At 53.5% G+C, this 25638-nt stretch overlaps 1 protein-coding gene and 1 long non-coding RNA gene across 2 annotated transcripts; both read left to right on the top strand.

Moving 5' to 3' along the window:
- The first annotated feature begins 1980 nt into the window (after positions 1-1980).
- On the top strand, positions 1981-11134 carry MB (myoglobin). Its single transcript, XM_073213814.1, has 3 exons — positions 1981-2157; positions 7052-7274; positions 10419-11134. The coding sequence occupies exons 1-3, from the start codon at positions 2063-2065 to the stop codon at positions 10563-10565; spliced, it is 465 nt and encodes a 154-aa protein (XP_073069915.1). The 5' UTR covers positions 1981-2062; the 3' UTR covers positions 10566-11134.
- A 663-nt stretch (positions 11135-11797) lies between these two features.
- LOC140843829 (uncharacterized) lies at positions 11798-16803 on the top strand. Its single transcript, XR_012121792.1, has 3 exons — positions 11798-11911; positions 16441-16537; positions 16688-16803. It is a non-coding gene; the product is annotated as an uncharacterized lncRNA (long non-coding RNA).
- The last annotated feature ends 8835 nt before the right edge of the window (positions 16804-25638 follow it).

The following is a 25638-nucleotide window of genomic DNA, read 5'->3' as shown; positions in this document are numbered from 1 at the left end:
GCACACTGTGTGTGGGGGAGAGAGGCCTTCTGACATGTAGCCTGAGTACTGGTGACCCTTTGGGTAGATGTCAGGAATCAGCTGACTCAGTCAATAAAAAGGATACATGAAGGGTTCACACAGGAGGTGGCAGCTCATGGTAATTCTCCAACAGTAATTGGGCCAGGCTCTAGGAATTCTAGACCCAACATTGCATTGGGGAGCTCTCAGTTTGGGGTTCTTGCTCAGTGCGGGCCACGAAGCTGGCGCTCTTTGACTCCATGTCCTACAATCGAGTCAATTCTTGCCAAACATCCCCATTCACATTTGAAGAGGGGATCGGATTGACGCAGCTGATGGACAAGGGCTGTGGGGCAGAGCTCTGATGTCGGCCGCTCAGCTCTGACGGGCAGTAGGCTGGGGAGGGAGCATGGCTGCCTATGCCTGCCCCCGAGCAGGGCCGGGGCAGGGCAGTTACTTTTATGAAGACTCGTATGGGGGGTCATGCTCACTGGTATGGCTCCTGGAGACCCAGGGCAGCCGGCACACTCACGTCTTTCTGGATCTCATCATTCAAGCTGTAAAACAGAGTGATGCTCACTGCTTCACATTGCGAAGATTAGACGCGATCCTGCCCAAGGAGGCATGTTATTGACTATAAAACTAAATAAGCTTTACTGCAATTTTATTCCTCTTTCTTATCTTCCCAAGAAGACTGAGTTTCTTACAGGATGTGTTTTACTTGACTCTGCTGTCCTTAACATGTAGCACAGTTTCTGACACATAGTAGGTATTCTGTAACTATGTGTTGGATGACTGGATGGATGGAGAGATGATGGATGGATGGGTGGGTGGACAGGCGAGTGGGTGGGCGGACGGATGATGGAGAGGTGTAAAGGAAGGCCAGGCCCCTTCACTTGCCTTCCTTGGAAGGCTGTCCGTCTTTTTATTCAACGAACATTCAGTCAGTTGGTACAGGGCCCTGTGTGAGGTCCAAGAGGTACACTGATAAATAAAACAGAGCCCCTGCCCACATAAAAATCAAAGATGTTCAGGAGCAGGACTCAGGATCCTGATTTCTGGGTTCAAATCCCAGCTCTACCTTCAACTAGCTGGCAGGCGAGGCACATCTCCCCAACTTCTTCTCCACTGAATGGGGATAATGTCAGCATCTTCCCATAGGGCTGTTGGGGGACTTAAAAGTCATCAGTGTAAGGTGCTGGGAATGGGGCCCAGCACTCAAAAAAGTGTGAGTATTGTCTGCAGTCATGCTAATGGAGGAGACAGCAGGGAAACAAAGAAATTAATGCAATGAGGTAAGAAATACAACAGAAACGTGTATACAAATAAATGGAAGGAGGAAGCAGGTAAGTGGGCCTTGAGGGGGTTATGGCGGGCAAAGCTTTTCAGAGGGAAATACTTGAGCAAGACCTTGAAGCCAAGATCGCTCTGTGTGGAGGGGATAATACCACCTCCAAGAGGTTATGGGTTTGTCTGGGCTCATCCAGCTATACAAGCAGGAAACCATCTCGGCTCCTTCCCACCCCTTCTGGCTGGGAGGGAGGTGTCCTGGCAAAGTGGGTGGAATATGGGCAAAGAGACCAGGGCCAGGACCGTCCCAGGGCCGGCCAGCGTGACTGCCCCCCAGGCTTGGAAGTATGACAACCCCTCTCGGGGTGCCGGCAGCAGGGGGTGTTGGGTTTCGGGCTCCTGGCAGCAGTGGTGGTGCCCTTTCGGCTGGCCTTTGCGAGTTCACACAGTGGCCCAGCGTCCTCCTCTTCCACATACGAGCCATCGCCACCCTCCTGTGGCCTGAATTGTCCTGCCTCCCCACAATGGCATCTGCCCCAAAATAGCTTCCATGTGAGGGCTGGAGACAGGGAAAGATTAGACCCTGGCATGAAAGTGGGGGGGAGGGGGTGCGGGGGAGGAGAGGGGGAAGGCAGTGAGGGGTCAAGTGATCTGTGTCAGGCCTCGGGGAGGGTATAAATCCCACTTGGGCCAGGTGGCCTCAAACCCCAGCTGCAGGGCCAGGTCACCCAGTCAGCCCTCACTTGCTCTCTTTTCTTCTTCAGACTGCGCCATGGGGCTCAGCGACGGGGAGTGGCAGTTGGTGCTGAACATCTGGGGCAAGGTGGAGGCTGATGTCGCAGGCCATGGGCAGGAGGTCCTCATCAGGTAAAAGGAAGATATCCTGTTGTCTCTCTCAGCTCCTTCCCAAAGAGCAGGATATCAGCTTGAGAGGTGGAATGCCTTCCCAGGGGTTGACCAGTTGGCTGTGTTAGCTGACTTTGTTAGAATTCCCACTTGGTTCTTTCTCCTTTGCATTCAAATGTCAGGGATTAGAGGCAGGAAAGGAAAAGGGATCCATCTCATACTTAGGTCAGCAGCTGGGAGAAGCATGACAATCAAGCACTAGATGCCTAGAGCCCACCAAGAGGAATCCTAGAACTGTAGACAGTCAGCAAGGGCCTGAGAGATCTTGTCCAGCCGCCTCACTTAGCGTAAGAGGACAGAAGGAGGTAGGACTGGCCTCTGAGAGAGGAAGGATGTGCCCAGGGCCACATGTCCATTAACATCTGCCCAACGAAGCACGGAGCTCTCAACCTGGCTCTGCCCCTGGGCAGCTGTGTGACCTTCAGGAAGGTATACAACCTCTGGAGCCTCCATTTTCCATCCTAAACAGTGAGGGGAAATCCTAAGATCCACATTACAGAAGCGAAATGAGAATGATGTAAGGTGACACATGTTAAGGGGCCAGGCGCAGTTCCTGGCATAGAATGAGTTCTAGAAGATGTTAGTAAATGTCATAGACGAAGCCCAAACTATCGACCTCTAAGTATTATAACTAGAAACAGAAGACAGAGGCTCACTACGCCCCATTAAGTCCCATTTGTGACTTTGACACTGGGTATGTCTTGAGTTGAGAGCTCAGAAGGGTATTGTGGTCTCCAAGTGCATCTCACTTTTTATAGCAAGGGGTTCCTGAATAAACCAAAGAAAACAAGATTCCAAGGTTTGTGAACAGAGGGTGGCTTGTAACTTGTAAGTAGAATTTTATTTCCCCATTGCCCTCCACCCCAAGTGGCGATAGACTTCCACTCCTGGTCCTGATCCCATGCTCTGGGCCAGCGCAGGTTAAATATCCAATGGGTTGCAAGTCAACATTTGTGCACCTGGGAGGAAGCGGGCCCTGGGGTTGCCCTGAGAGAACAGACTGTCCATTGCACTTGAATTTACAGATGCATTTCTTCTGTGTTATGAGCCAGAGAAACTTTTCCTCTTTCTCTCAGATGCCTTTTCATTCTCCCTTGAGCTTCACCCCTTCCCAGCTCCCATGCTGGGGGAGAAGGACCAGCCCTGTGAACTCTACCATCTGAAGTTCAAGTCCTTAGTGGTCCGCACTAGATACACTTGAGGAAGGACAGCCAAGATCTTGGTTGACTCTAACTGGCAGTTGGGGGTGTTCCCTATGTCTCTGTTCCCCTGTCTCTGTCAGCTGGCTGTTGGGGCAACAGGTCCCATTTGATTGGACAAAAGACTCTCTAAAGTCAACATCAATTCCTCAGCTGCCACTTTGCGAAGGTGACCTTGGACAGACATTTTTCCCTGCTGGCTCCTAACTGTCTTGGCTGAGTGAAGGGATAGCCTGCCGGAGTCTCTGAGGTCCCTCCCCACTGTCATGGTCGGGCATTCTCTGAGTCCATGGTCCCCCCTTACCCTCGGAGGGGAGGCAGGGTGGGTGGGGTGGGAGAGCAGGGGGTCTTTCCAAGGTGCGGGGCTGCCAGCCTCAAGGCGGTGGCTTGGCTGACCTGAAGGAGGCCCGGGGGTGCTGTGTCATCGGGGCAAGCATTTCCTCCTTCCCCAGGGCGGATCACAGAGACCTGCCGGGTGCCAGGGGTGGGACGTGACACTGAAGCTGGGGGCCCCTGGCAGCCCCAGGAAGCCTGATGCCCCAACACCTCAGGCTGTAGGGCTGTAGGGACCACGCCAACTGGCTCTGCCCTCTTAAGGTTTGGGGTCTGGGGAGGATGACCTCCCTGGATGTTGGCAGGGGAGTGGAGGGGACAGGACACTAGCTCTCAGGGCTGCAGATGCCTCTACAGAAGCTGCTCTTGGTTCTGTTCCAGAGGCTGGACCTGGGCTTTCTTACTGACCTTGGAAAGATCATTTCTCCCATTCCTCTGATTATAAAAGAGAGTAAATTTTATCCAAATGAGTCTGTTAATAAAACACTGAGGGCTTCGCTGCAAGTACATGATTCAAAGTTCAAGAACATAAATGCTGGAGGTCAGTGAGAGGTTCCGGCTTCAGGAATGGGGGTTCAGCAGGGAGGGGGCTGCCGGGTGTGCCCTCAGATCACCGCCTTTCCTCCTCTAGCTCAAACCTTTTCTACTTGACTTATTTTTACATTTGAACAAAAGATTTCAAGACTGTGAAAAGTTTGAAAATCACTGCTGGTGGCCGATACTTGTCACTTTACAGGGAGGAGACGCGGCCCAAGTCTCAGCCGGCCAATGGCAGCTACAGACAGAACTGAAAATTCCCAATCCTAGTGATTATGATGGTGGAGATGGCGAGGACAGGAGGAGGAGGTGACGGCGGCAAACTGGTGGCCGTGACGGTGATAATGGTGGTTGAGATGAGGAGGAGGAGAACAGCAAATGTTTATACAGTGCAACTGACTGCCAGGCCCTGTGCTGTGCTGCACATATATTAACTCAAGCCTCACCAGGACCTTACGAGGTGGACATTATTGTGACCACCACATTTAACAGAGAGGTTAAGTAAGTTGCCCAAAGTCACACAGCTGAACTCAGATCCAGGCAGCTGAGACCCAACGTGCCTCTTTTGACCACTATGCTTTATTGCTCCACAATCTTGGCAAACTGAAGATGAATTCCCATCCTCACTCTGGTTCCTTTTTCCTAGAGCAGAGAAGGGTTTTTGTGAGTCTGAGAGAAGAGAATCCTCGTTGTCCGTGCAGGTGTCCGATGGGGCATCAGTTCTGAGGACGCTGGGAAACGGCCTCCCCTCTCTCTGACTTGCCGGCCGGTTGACGATGGGATCGCAGATGAAAACCCAAGGCAGCTGGGGGCTCCTGAACATACTTGGGACGCATTAGGGGCTCCTTTTCTGGTGGCTGCGGTTAGGCCTATCCAAGTGCGGCCTTCTGCGGCTGGCCCGGGGGCTCCCTGCCGCGGGTTGGGGCCCAGAATGATCCAGCAGGCACTGATTGGCCCCATTTTCCTGCAGCACTTCGAGCCGATCGGGGCTCCCCCCTGCCTGACCGGTGTAGAGACAGAGGGTGAGGCGTGGGTCCAGCCTTAGAATCTGGAGGCTGAGGAGTCAGCTAGACTGACCCTTTCGGTTCTCAGGAGTGCGAACCAACACAGAGGAGTCAAGTCACTTCCTCAGGGTCTCACAGCACCGTGAGACAGAGCTGGGACCAGAACTCAGTTTCTGTAAATCTCAGTCTCATGTTTTTTCCCCCAGACAGCTGGAGGACTCCCAAAATGTCTGAGATCCATGGCTGTGGCCCTGGATCTGCCCGAGACAATCTCCTCCAGCGTCCTGACCTTGGACTTCATCTGCGGGTGCTGGGTCTTGCATCTGACAGGCAGGAGTTCAAGGATCATTGTCACCAGATAATAATAGTCAGGAGTTCAGGGACCCCTGGGTGTGAGGTGCCAGCGATGAGCTGTCAGTGATGCACAAGGCTTGGCAGGGAGGGTGAATTGGTGTCAAAGAGCATGAACACTGGGGAGGCAGGAGGGATCCGCTCCTGGGGGCAGGGAGCCCCCGCCGGGCTACGCAGCACATGCTTGTGTGTGTTTCTGGGGCTGTGCTGTGAGAGGCTCACCCCACTGGAGAGTGTCCACACTTGGGCTGAAGGGTGTCGCAGAGCCAGGAAGCTACAAAAGAGGAAACTTTCAAGTAATTGGAGCTACTGGGCAGAAGGAGGGGAAGCCTGGGCACACAGTGTCACTCCCGCAGACACTTCAGGGAGAGACCATGAGTTATGCAACCGCCCACTGGGCTTTGGGTCTGGGGTCTGCCACCAAATGGCCATGGGACCCTGGGCAGGTCACCTGCCTCTGGTCTAACGTTTGCCCACAAGAGAGATGGGGAACTCACTCCCACCCAGGTGGTAGCTATGACTCCTTTTAATGAACGCACACCTTTCCACAGCAGAGACATCTGGGTCCAAGGCTGCTCAGGATCACAGGCAGCGTCCCTCTGTGCCAGCTCACTGAGAACCTGGCAGGAGTGGGGACCTGGTCTTTGGCAGGTGGCTCCCACCAGGGCCCCTTACCGCCTGCACTGTGAGGAGCCTGGGGGGTGCAGGGAGTCCGAACACACAACGCATGAGCTTTCTGAGCCTGGAGCTGCTCTGGAGTGGAATGGCTCTCACAGGCAGTGATCAGTCTCCTGTAGCTGGAAGTATTTAAGCAGCCTAGGATGGTCCCTAGGCAGGAAGCTGCAGAAATGGTCCCTGTGTGGACTGCTGTTTGCGTCACTCAGACCTGATTTCAGCCTTGCCCATCTGCACACCAGCCCTGTAATATTGAGCAAGGACTTCACAGCTCAGCCCTTGTCTGTAAAATGGTAATAATGTGAGCCTAGAAGGAAGCGCAAGTTCAGAGCCTAGCCTGGGGCCTGGCACACAGTGGGTGCTCCACAAGTCCAGGTTCCTTCGGCCCAGTGCTCCCACCTCTCCCTGCCCTACCCGTGAGGTCATTCAGTCACCTACCCCCCACACAGCTCAGAAGCCAGGGAGTGACACAGAGACATCCCTCCTTCCTGCTTTTCGCAGTGATGATGGAGAGGAAGACACAAATAATGACATGACCGTTTATATAACGCTTCCTGGGTGGCGCTCCCCAGACATGATCTCATTTACTCCTCACAGCACGTCTGCGGGGAGGGACTAATTATCCCCCTTCCCTGGAGGAGGATGCCCAGGTCACACAGCTGGGAAGTGGCAGAATCCATGCTCGAACTTGGGTCTCACCACCCCCAGATCCCACCGCACGTTCCTGCGCTGACTCCAGCCCTCTTGTGCCCACAGGCTCTTTAAGGGGCACCCTGAGACCCTGGAGAAATTCGACAAGTTCAAGCACCTGAAGACAGAGGACGAGATGAGGGCCTCCGAGGACCTGAAGAAGCATGGCTGCACCGTGCTCACCGCCCTGGGAGGCATCCTCAAGAAGAAGGGGCATCATGACGCGGAGCTGAAGCCCCTGGCCCAGTCGCACGCCACCAAGCACAAGATCCCCGTCAAGTACCTGGAGGTGGGAGGCAGGGCCAGGGGCAGGTCGGGGGGATGGAGGGAGAGGCCTGGAAGGGGTGAGATCCCCCAGCCCAGCCACTGACATGCTGGGCACCTAGGTCACCCCTCTTTGTGCTCCAGCTCCTCCTCTGTAAAGTGGGCTGTCACCCACTTCGCTTCCTCCTGGTGTCCCACATTGGTATGTCATCACAAAGGAAGAAGGGGAAGGCGAATATTGGGGGCACCACTTGCATTCTCTCTGCAGACAGGTACCATTATCACACCCATTTGACAGATGAGGAAACTGGGGCACAGAGAGATTTAGTAAAGGCCACAGAAGTGGCATATGGCAGAGCCAGGGTTCAGACCAGGTCTGTATCCCTCCAGAGCCACCGGGAGCCTGAGCCAGGCGGGTCTCATGCAGCAGGAGTCCTGCAGCCAGGGCTGCATTCGGGGTGGCCGCTGGCCACTCTACCGGCTTGCTCACCTTTACAGATGCAAAGAGGGCCTTAGGCGTCCTAGGCATAGGCAGCTGGTTTGCAGGTCCTGTGACAGACTGCGAGGTTGGGTGGGAGGCTGGGGAGGGCCTGGCTTCCTGTCTGGCCTCCCTAACCAGTGAGAGGAGGGCATGTGCTGAGATGGGGCTCCGGGGACCTGGGGGTCAAGGGCCTCGTGGAGAGGTGCATCCCCTGGGGCTGGGGCAGCTCTGAGGAGGATTGTGGCGATGGCTGCACCCCACATGGGCCGGGGTAAGCCTGTGCCTGCTCACTGCTCGGAATTCTGTTACCCAATGAGGAATTCCACTGAGCAGCATCTTTTCCTGACACGCAAAACAAATTTGGAGGTGGAGGGTTCGGGGCTGGCGTCGAAGCCTCGCAGTCAGGGGGAATGCAGGCTCTTTCTGGGCTGCCGTCTTTGACAGGAAGGACAAGGCGGACCTCAGGCAGGCAGTTAGCAATTTCTGTCTGAAGCAGGTACCCTTCTCATCCCCATGTTATGGGTTTGGAAACAGGGCTCAGAGAGGTTAAATAGCCTACCTGAGGCCGCACAGCCGATAAGCCAGGAGGTATAGTCTCATCTATGGTACTCTGGAACCCAAGCTCTTAACCCCTTGTGACACAGTATCTCCCTTCAGTGACCACCTCCACCACCAGCCTCCAGCCCCTCAGCTTCACCTCCATGCACCCCTACCTGGCCCCTCAAATCACACATCAGCAGTCCTGCCCACCCATCCCTGCCCATCATAGACACAAGGAGCTGCTCCTGACTCTGAGATCCTGCACATTCCGTGGTCCCTGTCTGTCTTCTCTTGGCAGCAAATCCCTGCCCAGCCTCCAAGGCCCAGCTTAGAAGCCACTTTCTCTGCATGAGGCAGTCAGCTGTTCTGCCCACCAGCACCCCCGCCCTGCCCCAAAGGCCACTTGATCCTCATCGCTGCTGTGGCGCCTGCCCGGCTCTGTTGTGATTTATCTCCTTCCCCAGCTGTCTCCTGGCTGGCCTACAGGCTCCTCAAGGGCAAACTGTGGCTCACTCCCCTTTCTGAACCCCAATGGCATGTGGTGGCTCACAGGACAACTTGAATCCCCTCTCTGGGAACAAGATTCAGAGAGAGAGAGAACCATGCAGCCCAGACAGCATGAGCAACTAGTAGGCTAGAACCCAGGTCTACTTAAAACAAGTTTAATTTGCTGCATAATTCCTGCAGAGAACTCAGGGCCCACGTCTGCTCTCCGCTCACTGTGGAAACTCGTTCCGCGCTCTCCATAAGAAATTGCTCCTTCTCACCAGGGAATGAGGGGCCACGGAGGGTGCTGGGTACCAAGGGCAGCCTTCTTTTCTCAGTTGTCCAGCTGGCCCATCCACAGTTTTCTAGGTATGAGGGGCTCCACCACAGAACCAGGAAAGGCTGAGTGGGGGGCAGCTGATGATGTCATCTAAGCCCCCATGTTACAGGTGCAGCCACACATGGGGGTCAGGGCAGAGCTGGGCCTGGAACTCAGTCTCCCAGGGCCCTCCCGCAAGGGCAGTGCTTGCTTCCCAGCACCCCTTGGTTTTGTTGCACTTACAACGTTAATGATGACGTATGTCAAAATTGGTGCCCTGAGGTAGGTGTTTGTGGAGCTGTCCCTGTTTCTGAGCTGAATGGTCTGTACCAGGTGTTGACATTGGTTCTCCTTGAGGCCTCAGCATGTGCCCCCCACCCACCCATGCTGGTCACTTGCCCCCTGAGAAAATGGAAGTCACTGCCTCTGCCCCAGCTCTGCCAGTCACCTGTGCACAGTTCCCTGGGCACAAATCCCAGCTCTGCCATCCACTTACCACATGATCTAGACTGGCTCTGCCCTGTCTGGGCCACAGTAAAATGACACCACTTGGCCCACCTGCCAGGGCTGCAGTTGGCATCAGATCTTAATCAACCATTGGAAGAGTACAGCGGCATCTTACATCCATGCGCTTTTTCAGTCCCTAAAGCAGGCAGTGCCACGGGCCACATTGTCATGGCCACGAAATGGGGGATGTAAAAGCAAGCGGTGGTGAGGGGATGTGAGCCAATGGTGGTCCTGGGGGCAGGTCATAGGCTTCACCCCTTTCCTCTTCCTCTCTCCTTCCCTCCCACCAATGCTTCTGAATGCCAACCCTGTGCTTGGCACAGAAAATATGATGCTCTGCCCCCCCAGCCACTGCAGCCCCCAAATAGACTATTTAAAGTGATAGCCATGCTAAGTCATTACATGCAAAAATTAAATACCTCCAAGTGGAAATCATTTCTTTCTAGATTTTCTGATTATAGAATCCTGGGTAAAGCCACAGACTCTGAGCATCTCCCTTCCTTTGCACTGCCCCCAGGCAGCACCGCCCTGTGCTCTTGCCCGGCCGCAGTTGCATCCCCATCCTGAGCATAAGCTGAGGAGGGTAGTGGGTGAGCTGGCCCACCGGCTCTGTGACCTTGGGCACATGGCTTATCCAAGATGGGCCTCAGTTTCCCCATCTGTGCCTGTCCTGTGGAGTTAAGCCATGGCACCCACTCAGAAGCAAGCCGGATCTGTAGTAGGTACTCAATAAATGGCCCTGGAATAACGAGAAGATGGGACGCGGCCTGATTCCCATCAGGCTCCTGGCTTGTCCCACCCCCATGACCAGCACCCTCTCGTCCCCCTCCCTGCAGTTCATCTCAGAAGCCATCCTGCAGGTTCTGCAGAGCAAGCATCCCGGGGACTTTGGTGCTGACACCCAGGGCGCCGTGAGCAAGGCCCTGGAGCTGTTCCGGAACGACATCGCTGCTAAGTACAAGGAGCTGGGCTTCCAGGGCTGAGCTCCCGGGCGCCGCCGCCCGCCGCCTGCGCTCAGGGCCTGGCGGGCAGTGGGGCCCAGACCTCGTGTAGCCGCTAGAGCTTGCTTCTGAGTGTCTGCTTTGTTCATGAGAGGTGGGTGGGAGAGGCGGAGGGTTGGGCAGTGGGGTGTTCCGGGTGGCTTCACCTGCCCGGCGACTGGGCTCCCTGAGGACGGCCGTCACCCTGGGAGCAGGAGAACAAGGTGTGGCCCTTGTCTCCCTGTGGCCTGCAGAGTTTGGGTCACACTTCATTCTCCCCTCACCTAAATTCCAACCTAATTCCTTCCAGCTGCCAAACCCACAGCTTCACCCTCACCTTTAATCCCGAAGCCAAGCCATAAACTAGGCACCTGCCATAGTGACCCACCTGACCCGCCACCCCGCCCCGTCAGGGCAGCACAGTGTCCCTCTCCAGGGAGAAGGAGGTCTGGGCAGAGTGGGACAGCCACCCCACCCACCCCAAGGGAGGTGTCAGGTGTCTGGAACATCCGTGTGCCTTCTCCAAGAATGGAGTAACTCACCTGGTTTTAATAAAAGACCTGTGCATATCATTGCAGTCTCTGCCTGGTGATTTCCTCCCCCTGGGGGATGGCCCCACGGAAGAAGTGGCTGGGACAGTGCTGGGCGCTGGGAGGGGAGGGAGAGCTTGTCTGGTGGGGCAGTGGGCCGGTCAACAGGCCTTTGCAGTCCCGGCGGTCAGCACCAGGAGCTCGGGGAAGAGGGAGGCTGGCGGGTGCTCTGACCTTCTGGCACAGAGAAAGGACAGACGCAGGCAGAATAACTACAACACAGGCCAGCAGACATACAATCCATATCAACAAATGCCGAGTGCATGGGCAGAACATATAATACTGCTGCCAGGAACCAGAATAAAACACTGGCATGTGACTGTGCCAGGTCAGAAGCAGGCTGGAGCAGAGGCCGTGGACAGAGGCCTCAGCAAAGGGTCTGATGGTCTGGGCCCATCTGGTGCCCACACTGTGAGGGCCTCGAATGCAAGAGTCAGGGTGCCAACTCTGGGAAGCTCCAAGTGCTCAACCCTGGTAATCTCCACGGGTTCCCAGGACAAGCACCCTGCTGCCCCGTGCCCGAGATTGTCTGTCCTGGGGCCCAGCCCCCTGTGAGGAGCCCGACCTCACTGCCCCAAGCCTCAGACCATGCCAAGGTTCACAGCAGCTGAACAGGCTGCTGATTCATCTGCTGAATGTGGACACGTCTCAAATCCTAACAGGCTCATTTATCAGGCTCTGCTGCCGCACCACAGCGCTGACGGGTTCACCTCCTTCCATGGGCTCCAGGCTTTGGGAATTCTTATGCTATCTGAGAAGGTAATGGAGAGGGGGAGGGTGGATAAAGGGAGAGCAGTTTTTGATCTTGAGCCCAGAGAAAAATCCCATGCATTTGTGTAGTAATTCATTTGAGTGCCCAGCAATGACAAGAAACGTGTGCAGGATCCAGAGTTGAGTAAGCCGGCCCCTGCCCTCGAGCAATTGACAAGCCGGTCAGGGAGACACATGCTCTGATAATTAACTTAGGGCAGAATAGAATCAGGGTTGCAGAGATACCAGTCATTGTCATTCATCCAAGGCTCATTCAAAAAATATCTGTCTAGCACAGTGGGGGAAAAAAAATCTCAGTTTATATTTTTGATATGCACAAAAGGCAATTTCTCTTTTTCTATAATTCAAGTGAATTTTCGTTTGGAATCCTTGCTGTGGCAAGGTGGCAGAGACTTAATCTCAGTCTCCTTGAGGTGTCTCTCCACTTCCAAATTTCCCTCAGGTGTTGGCTAATTCCAACATGTGCCACGTTGTGCCACTTGTGGGCAGGGAGGTGGCCATCCGCTTGTGGCTGTCACCGGTCCCCATCAGTGTCCTCAGGGATGCTGCACCCACCGGGTCTTCAGTTATTGTCCTCATCAGGCCCTGGAGGAGACTCTGCCCAAGGCTCCTTCTGCCTGGGGTCACTTCTGAGGGACCTCCCTCCCCTCGAGGGCTCCGTCTGGGACAGGACGCACCGATTTCCTCTGTGTTCAGACCCCATGGGCCTGAGCTTTCACAGCCTCCTCCAGGGCCTAGCAGGGCTTGTGCAGGGCTGCCCTGTGTGGTCGTGTGGGTTATGCACTCCTCGTGAGCACTTGGCCGAGGGGGCTCCTCAGGGCTGGGTCCAGTCTGTGCACCAGTGCCCGGTCTGTGGGCCCAGAAGGGGCGCCTTTTCCTGATTCCCCAAGAGTACTCTGAGCTAGCAGTGGTCGCAAGCACAGACAGAACCGTTTTCTCTGGGAACCATCCCCCCACTGCAATCTTACTGTGTCCTTTTCAATTCTCTTTCTTCTGACAGTTCAGAAAATGATTTTCCAGCTTGGGAAGCAGGAATGCCTCATGGTTTCCTCCAGATCTTTTGCCTTTTCTGTGTATTCTTTCAGATCCTCTCCGGGCTGAAATTTTTGACTCTGCAAAAGCCAGGCAAGGGACAGGTTTTTCTTGCTTTCCGTGGTCACATCCCTTCCTGAGGCTGGGGCATAGCGCCTTTCTGTTTGTAAAGGAAAGACCAAAAGGAGAAAGGAAATCCTGGGGGTAAAATACAGGCCACTATTTTAAAATGTTTCCTGAGACCTGAGGCCTGCAACATGCCAGCACTGGGCTGGGCTCTGGGGTGCCCCCGTGAAGCGCGGGGGCCTGGCCCCTGCCTCTGGAGAGTTTGCAAGGCAGAGGCTCTGGGGGCACGGAGGAGGGTCAGGCTGCATCCCCAGGAGTCTGGGGACTCGGAGGCCCAGTCCCGGCAGACTACAGTCACAGGGTGGTGATGTACTAGGGCTCTCCAGAGACACAAAACTAGTAAGATTTATTTATACATATACAATGTATTATTACAAATATATGTAAAATATTATGTTTTAAGAGATATTTTACATATAAAATATAGTAAAAGTTTGTATATATGTTTTTTAAATATATATATGTATGTGTGAACATATATACATATACATACACATATGTATATATACACAATCTCTCCAAATGTTGCCTTTCCCACGTTGATTATCTCCTTCTGAAATTCCCGTAAGATGTTTTGCAGATTGACCCACATGGTCCTCTGCAACTCTTTCCTATTTTCCACCTCTTTGCTGTTTTGCATTCTGAGTAAGGACTTCTCTTATTTTCTTGTTTGCCCAGTTACTCATTTTAAAGATTCTTAAAATGTTTTTATCCAGAACTATCATGGTATTAAGAGCGGAGTGTATGTCACAGTATCTAGTTTGCCGCACATCCGGAAATGGAAATCTTTTGCACGATTTATAATCATGAACTTGGCTTTTTTAACACATTAGGTTTGTTCTCTTTATTTGTTTTGTTGCTCCTTATTGGACAGAGAGGGCAGGGGTCTGCTCTGTTTTGCTCACCCTTGCACACCTAGCTGCTGGCCTGATGTCCACCCAACTGCAGCTCTATCAGGGCCAGCTGAACTTACCACGCCGCTTCTCTGTGGACAGAAAAGCATGTTGTAAACTGCAGAATGTTTAATAAATTAAGTAAAATCAGGGGGCACCCGGGGAGCCTGGTTCTGAATATCTGGCTCCTGGAGCTGTGTGCGTCCCTCCCACCAGTGTGGGTGCCCGAACAAGGAAAAGGTGTAGCTTTTTAAAAAATAGCCACAGAAATTTCAGCTGTTGTTTAAGTCCAACCACAGATTATCCACGAATATAAAACTCCTTTCCATGCTGGCATTTTGCACAGAAATACACACAAAATACTGAACCTGTGTTGACACTTTTAGAAGAATAGAGTCTTTGCTGGAAATATCTCCACTCATCAAAGAATTTTGTTCACTCAAGGAAAATGAACAACTTGTCTGATGCACGGAGCTTCTCATACTCTGGCTGGTGGCCTTGTCCTGGGATGGCAATACAGCTTTTAACTGCTTTGTCAGAAGTTTTCACATGAATAATAAGACTTATCAGGTTCAGAAACACTCAGAGGCCAGAATGACCCCCTCCCACCCTACCGACACAGGTTTTAGGGAGTGGAGGTGACTTTGTGGGTCTAGTTAATTTTGAAACTGAGTCATTTGGAGCCTCAGGTTTTGAGCACTGGGGACTCACAGGTCTCCTGACAGATGTGGGGGAGGAAGGACCAGAGGAAGGGGCATCCCTGCTCCAGCCAGAGCAGTGCCACTTTTCACTAATGTGTAAATTGGGAATCTGCACGATATTTCATTAGAAATAAGACAGGTGGGGCCTTCATTCTACAGGTTTGCCACAGTCCCTGGCCTAGTTTGGAGGCTCTCAGTGGGCCCCATGTTGTCCCCCTGGGGGCATTTTGGACATTTGTGGGAGTGTTTAGTCGCAGGGATGAGGACACTGACATTTCGGAGCAGGGGGAAGAAGGGCTGGGGGAGGAAGGGATGCTGAGTGTTCTAGCTGGCTCAGTGAAAAACCACATAGTGGAGATTAATTGCGTGTTTTAGATGCTAACTCTAGAATTTAGACATTTTGCTTCTAGATACATTATCTTTTTTTTTTGTTATCATTAATCTACAATGACATGAAGAACATTATGTTTACTAGGGTCCCCCCTTCACCAAGTCCCCCCCACAAACCCACTACAGTCACTGTCCATCAGCGTAGTAAGATGTTGTAGAATCACCACTTGTCTTCTCTGTGTTGCACAGCCCTCCCTGTGCCCCCCCACACTATACATTCTAATTGTAATGCCCTCTTTCTTTTTTCCCCACCCTTATCCCTCCCTTCCCACCCATCCTCCCCCGTCCCTTTCCCTTTGGTAACTGTTAGTCCATTCTTGGGTTCTGTGATTTTGATGCTGTTTTGTTCCTTCAGTTTTGCTTTGTTGTTATACTCCACATATGAGTGAAATCATTTGGTACTTGTCTTTCTCCGCCTGGCTTATTTCACTGAGCATAATATCCTCCAGCTCCATCCATGTTGTTGCAAATGGTAGGATTTGTTTTCTTCTTATGGCTGAATAATATTCCATTGTGTATATGTACCACATCTTTATCCATTCATCTGCTGATGGACACTTAGGTTGCTTCCATTTCTTGGCTATTGTAAATAGTGCTGTGATAAACATAGGGGTACATCTGTCTTTTTCAAACTGGGCTGCTGCATTCTTAGGGTAAATTCCTAAAAGTGGAATTCCTGGGTCAAATGGTATTTCTATTTTGAGCTTTTTGAGGAACCTCCATACTGCTTTCCACAATGGTTGACTAATTTACATTCCCACCAGCAGTGTAGGAGGGTTCACCTTTCTCTGCATCCTCACCAGCATTTGTTGTTGTTTGTCTTTTGGATGGTGGTGATCCTTACTGGTGTGAGGTGATATCTCATTGTGGTTTTAATCTGCATTTCTGTGATAATTAGCGATGTGGAGCATCTTTTCATGTGTCTATTGGCCATCTGAACTTCTTCTTTGGAGAACTGTCTGTTCAGCTCCTCTGCCCATTTTTTAATTGGATTATTTGCTTTTTGTTTGTTGAGGTGCATGAGCTCTTTATATATTTTGGATGTTAAGCCTTTATCAGATCTGTCATTTATGAATATATTCTCCCATACCGTACGGTATCTTTTTGTTCTATTGATGGTGTCCTTTGCTGTACAGAAGCTTTTTAGCTTGATATAGTCCCACTTGTTCATTTTTGCTTTTGTTTCCCTTGCCTGGGGAGATATGTTCATGAAGAAGTCACTCATGTTTATGTCCAAGAGATTTTTGCCTATGTTTTTTTCTAAGAGTTTTATAGTTTTAGATACATTATCTTTTAACTTTAAAAATATGTCAAATTTTTCAAAAGAAAAAGGAGATTTTACTGGAACATTGCTAAGTCTTATTTGTTGTTTCAGAAAACGGGATCCCCATGGCAGTGCCCCTGTGGAATTTCAGTGGCCACCCAGCTATGGAAGGCTGGGAGTGCCCTGGTGTCCCCTCCTCAGCCACAGGGTAGGATGCATTTCCCCAGACCCTCTGACGTTAGGGGGTGGTCGTATGGCTTGTCAGGGCCAATGAAATGGGGGTGGTTGTATGTCACTTACAGTGGACGTTTTAAGAGCCCAGGAATGCGCTCCACGCAGCCCCCTCCTCTGTCACCAGGACTGTGAACGTGTATGTCTGATTAGAGCCTCTGTGATCGGCTGGATCTTCAGGAGCGGCAGAGCCGACCACAGTGAACATGGAGTGTGACTGAGAAATAAACCTGTGGAGTCCGGGAGATGTTTGGGGTCTTTGCTATAGCAGCGTAGCCAAGCCCGTCCCAGCTGTGCGGCCGCTGAGCCAGCACCCCTCCAACGAGTGTCCTGTGCGTGGCAAGTCCATGAGTGAGTGCAAGCGGTTAAGCCCTTCTTACGTCCTCCACTGCCATCATGCCCAGACTCTTACATATTGAAAAACATTTTATTTTGTTATGGAAATACTTTCTTTTTTATTTATACATATTATAGTTAGGCCATGACATTGAATTTTTAAAATTTTGGATGTCATTTCTGGATAGGAAAGAGGGTGTTACCAAATGTTTGTTATAAAGAGGGGGACATTGTCTGATGATGTCATTAATCCCTGATCTAGGGCCCTCTGCTTTGGGGTGCTCTGTTCTGGTATTCAAACAGTATAGGGGGGCTGGGGCGGGAGGTGTAGGGGGAAATCATCAGGAAAGTCACATGATAGACAATAAGTGAACTTCAGGAAGTGCATGGACTGCTTCCAAGCTAGATGCTCATCGACAAGATCCCGCCTCCACATGAGCAAAGGTCACAACGTCCAGGAGAAACCTATAGCTAAGCCTGAATGTGCATGAATTAATCTACCACTAACGGGGTGTATAATGCATGACACTCATAAACTTAGGGACTCGTGTGGCTCAGTCTCAGGGCAGTGACATGTTTAGATGAGACGGTTCAACAACCAGAAGTAATTAAAGAGAAATTCCGTCCTTGAGTTTCTTGAAGGACATTAGAAGAGCCCCCAGCACATGGGCCACATCAATACTAATTAGCATTGCTTCCTTCCTCGTCCGCCTTGGGGTGCCTCAGGGCTGTTCCAGGGCCCCCCTCTCCGGACTCCCAGTCAACACAGCGGTTCTCTTGCTCTCCATCCCCCATGACTCTACCACACACATCAGATTAACTTCTCTCCTAGCAGTTAAAAAAATGGCTTTCATCTTCAGGAAGGGGAGAAAGAGGGCAAATAATGAAATGTCTTGGGCCAGATCAAGGAGAGGGAGAATCTATAGGTGTCCCACATGCAGACTTTTTGTATAATCACAACGGGTTAGAGTTTCTGAAAATGGAATTGGCGGCATAGGGAGAAGGGAGATTCCTATCACCAGACACAAACAAGAGCGGATGAACGATCACTGACTGGGGCTGTCCCAACTCATTCAGCAACATTTATCAAATGCATGTACGCCAGGCACAGCAAGACGGGGAGAAACAAGACGCAGAAGACAGACTCTCCAGCTTCAGGCAATTTGCCACCCAGTGGGAAGAGAGAGAGAGGAGGGTCTGCAGGGTGCAGGGATAAGCAGAGAGCGGAGACATGACCAGCCCTGCCTGCGAGGGTCAGGGAATGCTGGGTCTTGGATGAGCCAGAGTTTATCATCCCTAGCGGGGGAGAGGGCAAGAGGGAAGACCGCGTGGGGTGGCGCAGAGCTGGGATGGAGCCGGTCCCATTTGGAGCATAGTATGAAGGAGAAACGACTGGTGGATTTAGATAACTCTGCGGGGTGGGGTGTCTTCTATGTGTGAGGCTAGGATACCTGGGTGTTGAGGAGAGATTTTTAAGTCCGAGATGGGTGAAGGAGAGCAGGCAGTGGGGCTAGAACTGAAATGGGGTTCTCTAAGCTCCCCGCCTGCCCTGCATGTCCTAGACTAACCAGACCCCATGATTGTGTGAGCCAGGTTCTTAAAATCAATCTCTCTCTACACAGACATATCCTATTGGTCTGTTTCTCTGGAGAACCTGGGCTAATATAATCATCCCTATTTTATAGAGGGGAAACTAAGACGGAGAGAATTTAAGCAACTTGCCTAAGATCACCCACCTGAGAAATGGTGGAGTTGGGATTGCTTAACTCTTAACTGAGTTAAGAGGGTCCAAACTCTTACCTGCTCCCTGCCTCGTGGGAAGCAATGTGGCACACCTCACCAGCCTGAGGGCACACAGCCCCCCAGCTTCCACATTTTTCAAAGTAACAGTAAGGCCCCACTGTCAGATTGGCAGGAAGTCCAGCTTCTCCTCTGAGGCTTCCTTCCTTCTTCTTGAACTGATCCAGAATCCAGGGGCTAACCCAGTCCAAGGCAGGCCAGTCCAGTTACAAATGTGGTTGGGAAGGGGCCTGGGGGCCGTGATCTGTCCTCCTGCGGTGGCGTCCGGTGCTGCCCCTGGCACGCGCCACATGGTTGTGATACGACATATAGGTAGGCTGGCGGTGACGCGCATCCCGGAGTCCCTGCCTCCATTCTGTGGGCCCCCCAAGGCAGAGCTGATGACATTTGATGACAACTCCAGGCAAGACTTGCCAGGCTGAGCTGAGTGAACAAATCCCCCGCTAAGTGTCTACAAGCTGGGCTGGAGAAGATCCTAAGCCGGAGGTGTGGTTCCAAAGGCTCCGGATTGGCAGTGCCGGATGGTCGCTCGTGTCTCACCTGTCACTGAGCGTGCGAGTGTCTACCAGAGGCCACAGAGAGACTCCCTGGAGCAGAGGTGAGCCACTCCAGGGGACTAGAGGTCACTGCTTCGAAGGAAACTCCTGGATTCCTTTGCATGGCAGCCTCTCTCAACGAAAAAACCAAAATCCACCTAATTATGTACTCGATACACTCAATTCACTGGATATCTATGAAACACTTATTGTTCTGATTTCTGTTGCTGTGTAATTAAGTCACTCCAAGTAAGTATGTCATCACCGCTGTCGTGGCTCCCAGGGGCGGCAGGGCTCAGAGAGGGGCCTCCGGCTCAGGGTTGCTCACCAGCTCCGGACAGCTTCTCAGCGATTCATCTCCCCCTCGGGGTCACCACTCAGCTGCCAAGGCCTCACACATCACATCCCCCCCTAACATGCAAAGGCATGAAGTGGCAAGCCTCTGCCTCATGTCCCCTCTTGAAATCAAGCAAGAACTTCCTAGAATACTCCTCCCACCACTCTGACAGATTCCATCTCAGCCCCCATTTTCCAGGATTTGAACACATGCCTGTGGCTGAGACAATCCCGGGTAAGACCACAGTGACGGGCTGAGAGCAGCTGTCACTCACATCTGGGGCCAGGGCTGGAGTCATCTTCCCTGAGCCCCATGGGGGGTGAGCGCCCAGCCAGCATGAAACTCTTAGGCAGGAAAGATGGGATGGAGTTGAGGGAGGGACTGGGCTATGAGGATGGAACCCCATGCTGGGTCACGGGGACACTTGGTGAGGTCCGGCCGTCATCCGGGACAGAGTCAGGGGTGAATATACACAGAGTAGGCAGTGTTACACGGCCCATGGTCACCATCAGCTCAGGCGGTCAAGCCAGGCCTGCCTCTCCCTAGGCTGTGATTCGGAGCAAATTCTTCCACCACTCTGTGCCTCACTTACCCCAAAAGGCGCCTGGAGGCTCAGACAGGTAGCAGACATCAAGCACCTAGACCAGTGCCTGGCGTCTCTTCGGTCTTGGCCACCAATCAGCCTGGGGAGCTATGGGAGCAGCGCCTGGCCCATGGCAGCCGGAACTGGGTCCCTTTCCCTCCGTTTACTTCTTGGCTGAGCGAAGGGGTCCCAGGCTGCAGATTCTCACTGAGGGGGAGGGTGGAAGGAGCCTGGGTGGGGATCCCTCCTGCCTGCCTTTGCCGAGAGAGATCCTGTGTGTGCACAGCAGGCCGGTCGCCTCTGACCTTGCCCGCTGAGAACTGAGGACCGGCGAGGGGATGAAGCGGCGGAGGCAGTGCGACAGCCGGGGGAGATCCGGAAGTGGGCCCGCAGACACAGGGACCAGCAGGTGGGTGGTCAAGGTCTGCCCCCCAACACTCGGCAGCCCTGGATCCCATCCCAGGCCAGCTGGCTGTGTGGCCTCAGAAAAACAGCTATGCCTTTCTGAGCTCCAGCTTCCCATAGGCTAAAGGAGGTTTGTCATTGAGCCAGCAGTGGGGGATTGAATACTAAAGCATAATCCAAAAAAGTCTAAAGAATTTTGAGGCTGGTGGAACCCAGCATCCCAACCGGTCTTCAAGATGCTTCCCACCACAGGGCCTGAACACTGCAGTTCAGGGAGGTGTTGGGGGCCACTTAGCTCAGACTTGCTTCTACAGATGGGAAAACTGAGGCCCGGGGAAGGTAAACGTTGGTCACTGCAGCTCCGGACAGCTTCTAGGCAATTCATCTCCCTGCCAGAGGGCTTTGTGCCGGCTGCTGCCCTCTGTCTCCTCCATCTGACCCTCTCTCTTCTCATGGTGTCCATCCTGTGTCTTTCTTCTCTCTCTGTAAATCCTTCTCTAGTTTCCTTTCTCTGTCTCCTTGTATTTGATCCTGTATCTCTCTTGCCATTGCTCTCATGGTGTCTCTGTCTCTTTCCATCTCTGTGTCTCTGTTCCCTCCCATCTCTGTCTCTCTGTCTCTCTGTCACTCATAGAGAGTCTCCATCCCTCCCTTTCTCCCCATCTCCAATCCCAGAACTTTTATGTGATTTTTCTAAACAGCTTAAAATAAAAATGAACGTGTTTACAGGCAGGGGCTGGGGATGAAAGCAGGTTGTATTCACTGGTGTACAATGTGTGGGGGGCTGGAGGGTGGAGTACCCCCAGGCCCCAACCTCAGGATTCACAGGTGAACCACCCTGGCCCAAGAGGCTGGGATGGGAGCGAAACCCCCCCACCACCCCCCACCCACCCGCAATCCCCCACCACCAGCCTCAGGCACAGCAGAGGTCGGGCCGCACGACCTTGGGCTCCCTTGCACACGCCCAGGTTCCAATTCCAGGATGAGTGGTGTGACTCTCCACAGTCCTGGTAAAAATAGCCTGGGGAGACGTGGCTGGCCTCCCAGATGCCTGGCTTCCCAGGTCTCTGGAGAGACAGCCCAGCCCCTCCTCCACGCAGAGCAGGAACCTGCAGCCCAGAGCAGACAAGTGACCTGCCCAAGGTCACAGAGCAGGTCCAGCAGAGCTGGAGCCAGGCAGTGGCCTCTGACTCCCAGGCACCCTCCGCAGCACTGTGGAGCCCTAGGGGCCCTGGCGGCTGGGCTGATTCCCTTTCTGGGGCCCTACACGTCCCTGTGAGCTCCTGGAGGCCAGGCAGGGTGGAAGTCAGCTCAGCCCACATAATGCACTCACCGTGGATACTAATAATAGTAAGAACGCAACAGGGGCCGGGCACTTTTTAAGTGCTGTACACATAGTAACTCTTTTAGCTTTCACCACAGCCCTGTGAGGCAGGGCTAGCATTATCATGCCCATTTTATAGATGAGGAGACTGAGGCTCAGAGGTTCACTGACTTGCTCCAAGTCACAGAGCTCAGTTTAGTGGAGCTGGTGTCCCAACCCAGTCTGGCTCTAATAAGTTAGTGGATAAAAAAGTAAATAAAGGTTTGGTACTTGAATGTAGGAACCAGCCACTGCTATTATTTGATGCTCGGGCCACCAAGGGTCACAGAGTCCTCTCTCCTCACACTGGCAGGTTGGGCCACAATCACACCCTCAAAATTCCATTTCCTGGGGACCATGGTGCTGGGAGCCTGGGGTACGCATGCACACCCCAAGCCTGCCCTTCCCAACCAGGTGAACTTGAGGAAGTTACTTTCCTTCTCTGAGCCTCAGTTTCTCCATCCATGAAAGGGGAAGCTTCAGCCATGTGTCAAGGATTCATTAAGTCGGTGATTCCCAAGGGGGCTGGTGGGATGGATTGGGCTGGGGGCCCAAAGTTGAGATCGGCCTGAAAGAGAAAATCTAAAATTTGATTAATTTGGGTCAAGATATGAAAATCATTCTAAAAATACAAAGAGCTTTATAAGAGGACACAAGGTTCTTATATTTACCCCAAAAGGGGGCTTGCCAGTAAGGGGGTGAGTGGCGTCCCCAGCAGAAGGCTGGCCAGGAGGACGTGCGTGGCAGAGCTGCCTGCCGTTGGACGCTGGCCAAGGTGGTCCTGGCACAGCCACCCCGGTGTCGGTGATAATTATGTCCTGGGAGCTTCAGCCAGAGAGGGACAGGTGCAGGGGAGCAGGAGGTGGCGGACGCCCAGCCGGCTCTGGGGATCACGCTGAGTCATGCGATGGGGCCAGGGTCTGGGAGCGGAGGGAAGAGAGCTGCTTTATAGGGAGAGGAGGCAGTGGTGGGGGGGTTATCTGGGAGATGAGACCGGACAAGCCAGCAGGGAAGGACAGAGAGTCGGGGGCAGGCAGCTGCCTTGGGGGAAATTCAGCCACCGCTTGCCCTGCCCACCCCTACAGCCCACCCTACCACCTGCCCTGCACTGCTCCTTTCCTCCCTGCAATCCTGCTGTCTGGTGGTGGGTCCCAGGGCCTCCCCCAGGCCCTCTGCCCCTCCAACTCTGGCCTCCACACCCACAGATGCCCTTACCTTCTCAGCCTCCCTCCCAACCACAACCCATGACCCCCCATGCCCCTGAAACCATCAAGCAGCTCTGGGCTCCAGGTCTAAGAGTCTGGGGTCTTTGGAGCCAGACAGACATAGTTCAGATCTGCCCGCCATTTCCAAGCTGCGTGACCTTGGGCAAGTTTCTTGCCCACTCTGAGCCACAGCTCCCTCACCTATAAAATCAAGATAACACCATCTTACTGCAAAAGATCATTATAAAGCTTCAAAAAGAAGTGCCTGCAAAAGACCACATACCGGGGGACCCATCCATATGTGCAAATGTCCAGAAGAGACAAACCACTGAGACAGGATCCTAGTGCAGGTGGGGGGCGGGGGGAGGGATAGGGAGTGACTGCTAAGTGGTACAGGGCTTGGTTTGGGGAATGAGCTTGTCTGAAATGGATTGCGGTGATGGTTGCTTAACTCTGAACATACTAGCAAACCCTGAATTGTGCCCTTTACGTGGGTGAAGTGTATGCAGTGTGAGTTCTGTCTCCCAAAAGCTGGTTTCAAGAAACAGGAGATGCCTGTTGGGTGGCTGGGATATGTGGGTGCCCAAGACTGCTTTGCCACCTGCCCCACACCCTGGGCACGGGCTGTGTGCAGATTCCGGGCCAGGGTAAGAGTCATTTGCCAGAGGAAGGATGCTGAGGTTGAGATATTCGGTCAGATGAGATGACCTTGGAGGGAAAGAAGGACGGGCCCATCCTCTCCCCTCAGACAGAAGCGACCAGAGCCCAGGGGGTGTGGGGCAAAGCCTGGGACTCAGAAGCCACTGAGTTTAACTCCCAGCTCTGCCTTCCCCTGGCTCTGTGGCCTCAGGCAAGTCCCACAACCTCTCTGGCTGCAGCTTCCTCCTCTGAAGGCCTAGAGGTGATGAGATTCCTGTCCTTGCCTCACGGGGCTCTTGTCGGGATAAACAAGGTAAGGGGCGCAGAACAGATGGGACAGGCTGAGTGCGCCCTGAGCGCCTGGGGCACAGCAGCCACGTCTGCAGGGGGAGGAGCGGGCCAGAAGCCCCCGAGCCCCAGCTGCTCCCGCCCCGGTGAATGACCCCCGGCCCGCCAGGGCGCCAGGCCGTGCCAAGCGCGGCCCCTGTCTGCCCTTTCTCTTGCTCTCCCAGGAGCCCTGGGCCCGCCTGACATGCAGATCTGGGACGAGAGACCCTCCTCTCTGCTCCAGGTTTGCTCACTTGTCCGATAAGGGTCGGGGCCCAGCGAGTCTCAGGTCCCCGACCCTGGCGGCCTGCACCCGCTCCCGGGCCCTGCATGCCCCGAGCGCCCACTGTCGGCGCTGGGATTCGCCCCTCCTTTCCCAAGGCCCCGCTCCCTCGTTTCCACCAGCTGCCTTCGCAGCTGCTCAGAGGCAGGAGGCCCCCTGTCTGTCTCCCCCACGGCCAGTGCGGCGTAAGGTGGGCTCCACGGGGCATCCACCTTCTCCGAGGCCCCAGCCCAGGTTCGCTTTGGGCAGGATGGGTGACCTCAGGTGACTTCTGGCTTCGGGCCTCTGTTTCCCACACTGCAAAACAAGCCTAATAATCTGTGCCTCCTCTTTGTCTTCCAGGGGGGACAGCAAGGAGCCCTAGTAACCAAGGGCAGGGCAGGACCTTAAACGGCCCTGAGTTCAACCAGAGTCCAGTACCCGAGGACCCCCTCCGTGCCCAGGGTGGGCTTGCATACCTCCAGAGCAGCCCCATTCTATCCATTCTATCCATTTGCTTGGCAAGCACTGCGTCTAACAGGCGCCGCCCACAGCAGCAGGTGCTGAAGGCTGGAAAAGAAACAGAGGCAAGGGACAGAGGCCGGGATGTTGTTCAGGTTTGAATCCTGACTGTTGCCACCTCTTATTTGCTCTGTGTGGCCCCGAAGAGTGACCTTAACCTCAGTTTCCTCTTCTGTAAGTGGCAGTCACAATGCCCACCTTGTAAGGTCATTGAAAAGACTGCCTGGGGGTAAGTCAAAGGTCCTGGGGCACATGAACATTTGTCTCATGCTAGGCTCCTTCCTTCTTGGGCAGCGAGTGCTCTCATCATCCCAGTATTTTCAGATGAATTTTTCAGAGGCACAGGGAAGTTAAGGAACTTGCCTGAGGTCACACAGGGAGCATGGCAGGCAGAGCCCGCCCTGGGCCCAGGATGCCTGTACCCAGGCCCCTTGTACCTCACCCCTCTGACAAGGGGCCCAGTTCTGCACAGCCCCGCCCCCTCATGAACCGTGGACGTGAGCCCTCCGGGCTCCAGACTCCCACAGGCCTTCCTAGCCTCTTTCCTTAGACGGCAAGAGGGGCTGGCGGGGCTCCGCTGCTGTTTTTAGCTGTGCCCTCACCTACTGTTTCTGACCCAGAGAACAGGGCCTCTGAGGTTGTCCGAGGGCCCAGCCAGCTCCCTGGAGTGTGTGACCTCTGCAGGCTTGCTAAGAAGTGAGGAGATGGCAGCCAGCTGGAATCTGAGACCTCTGACCCCACTCATCCCCACAGTGACTGGGTT

This window comes from Manis javanica, chromosome 10, assembly GCF_040802235.1.
Source record: "Manis javanica isolate MJ-LG chromosome 10, MJ_LKY, whole genome shotgun sequence".
Classification (NCBI taxonomy): domain Eukaryota; kingdom Metazoa; phylum Chordata; class Mammalia; order Pholidota; family Manidae; genus Manis; species Manis javanica.
The sequence above is the reverse complement of the archived record's forward strand: the minus strand, read 5'-3'. Positions and strand labels throughout refer to the sequence as shown.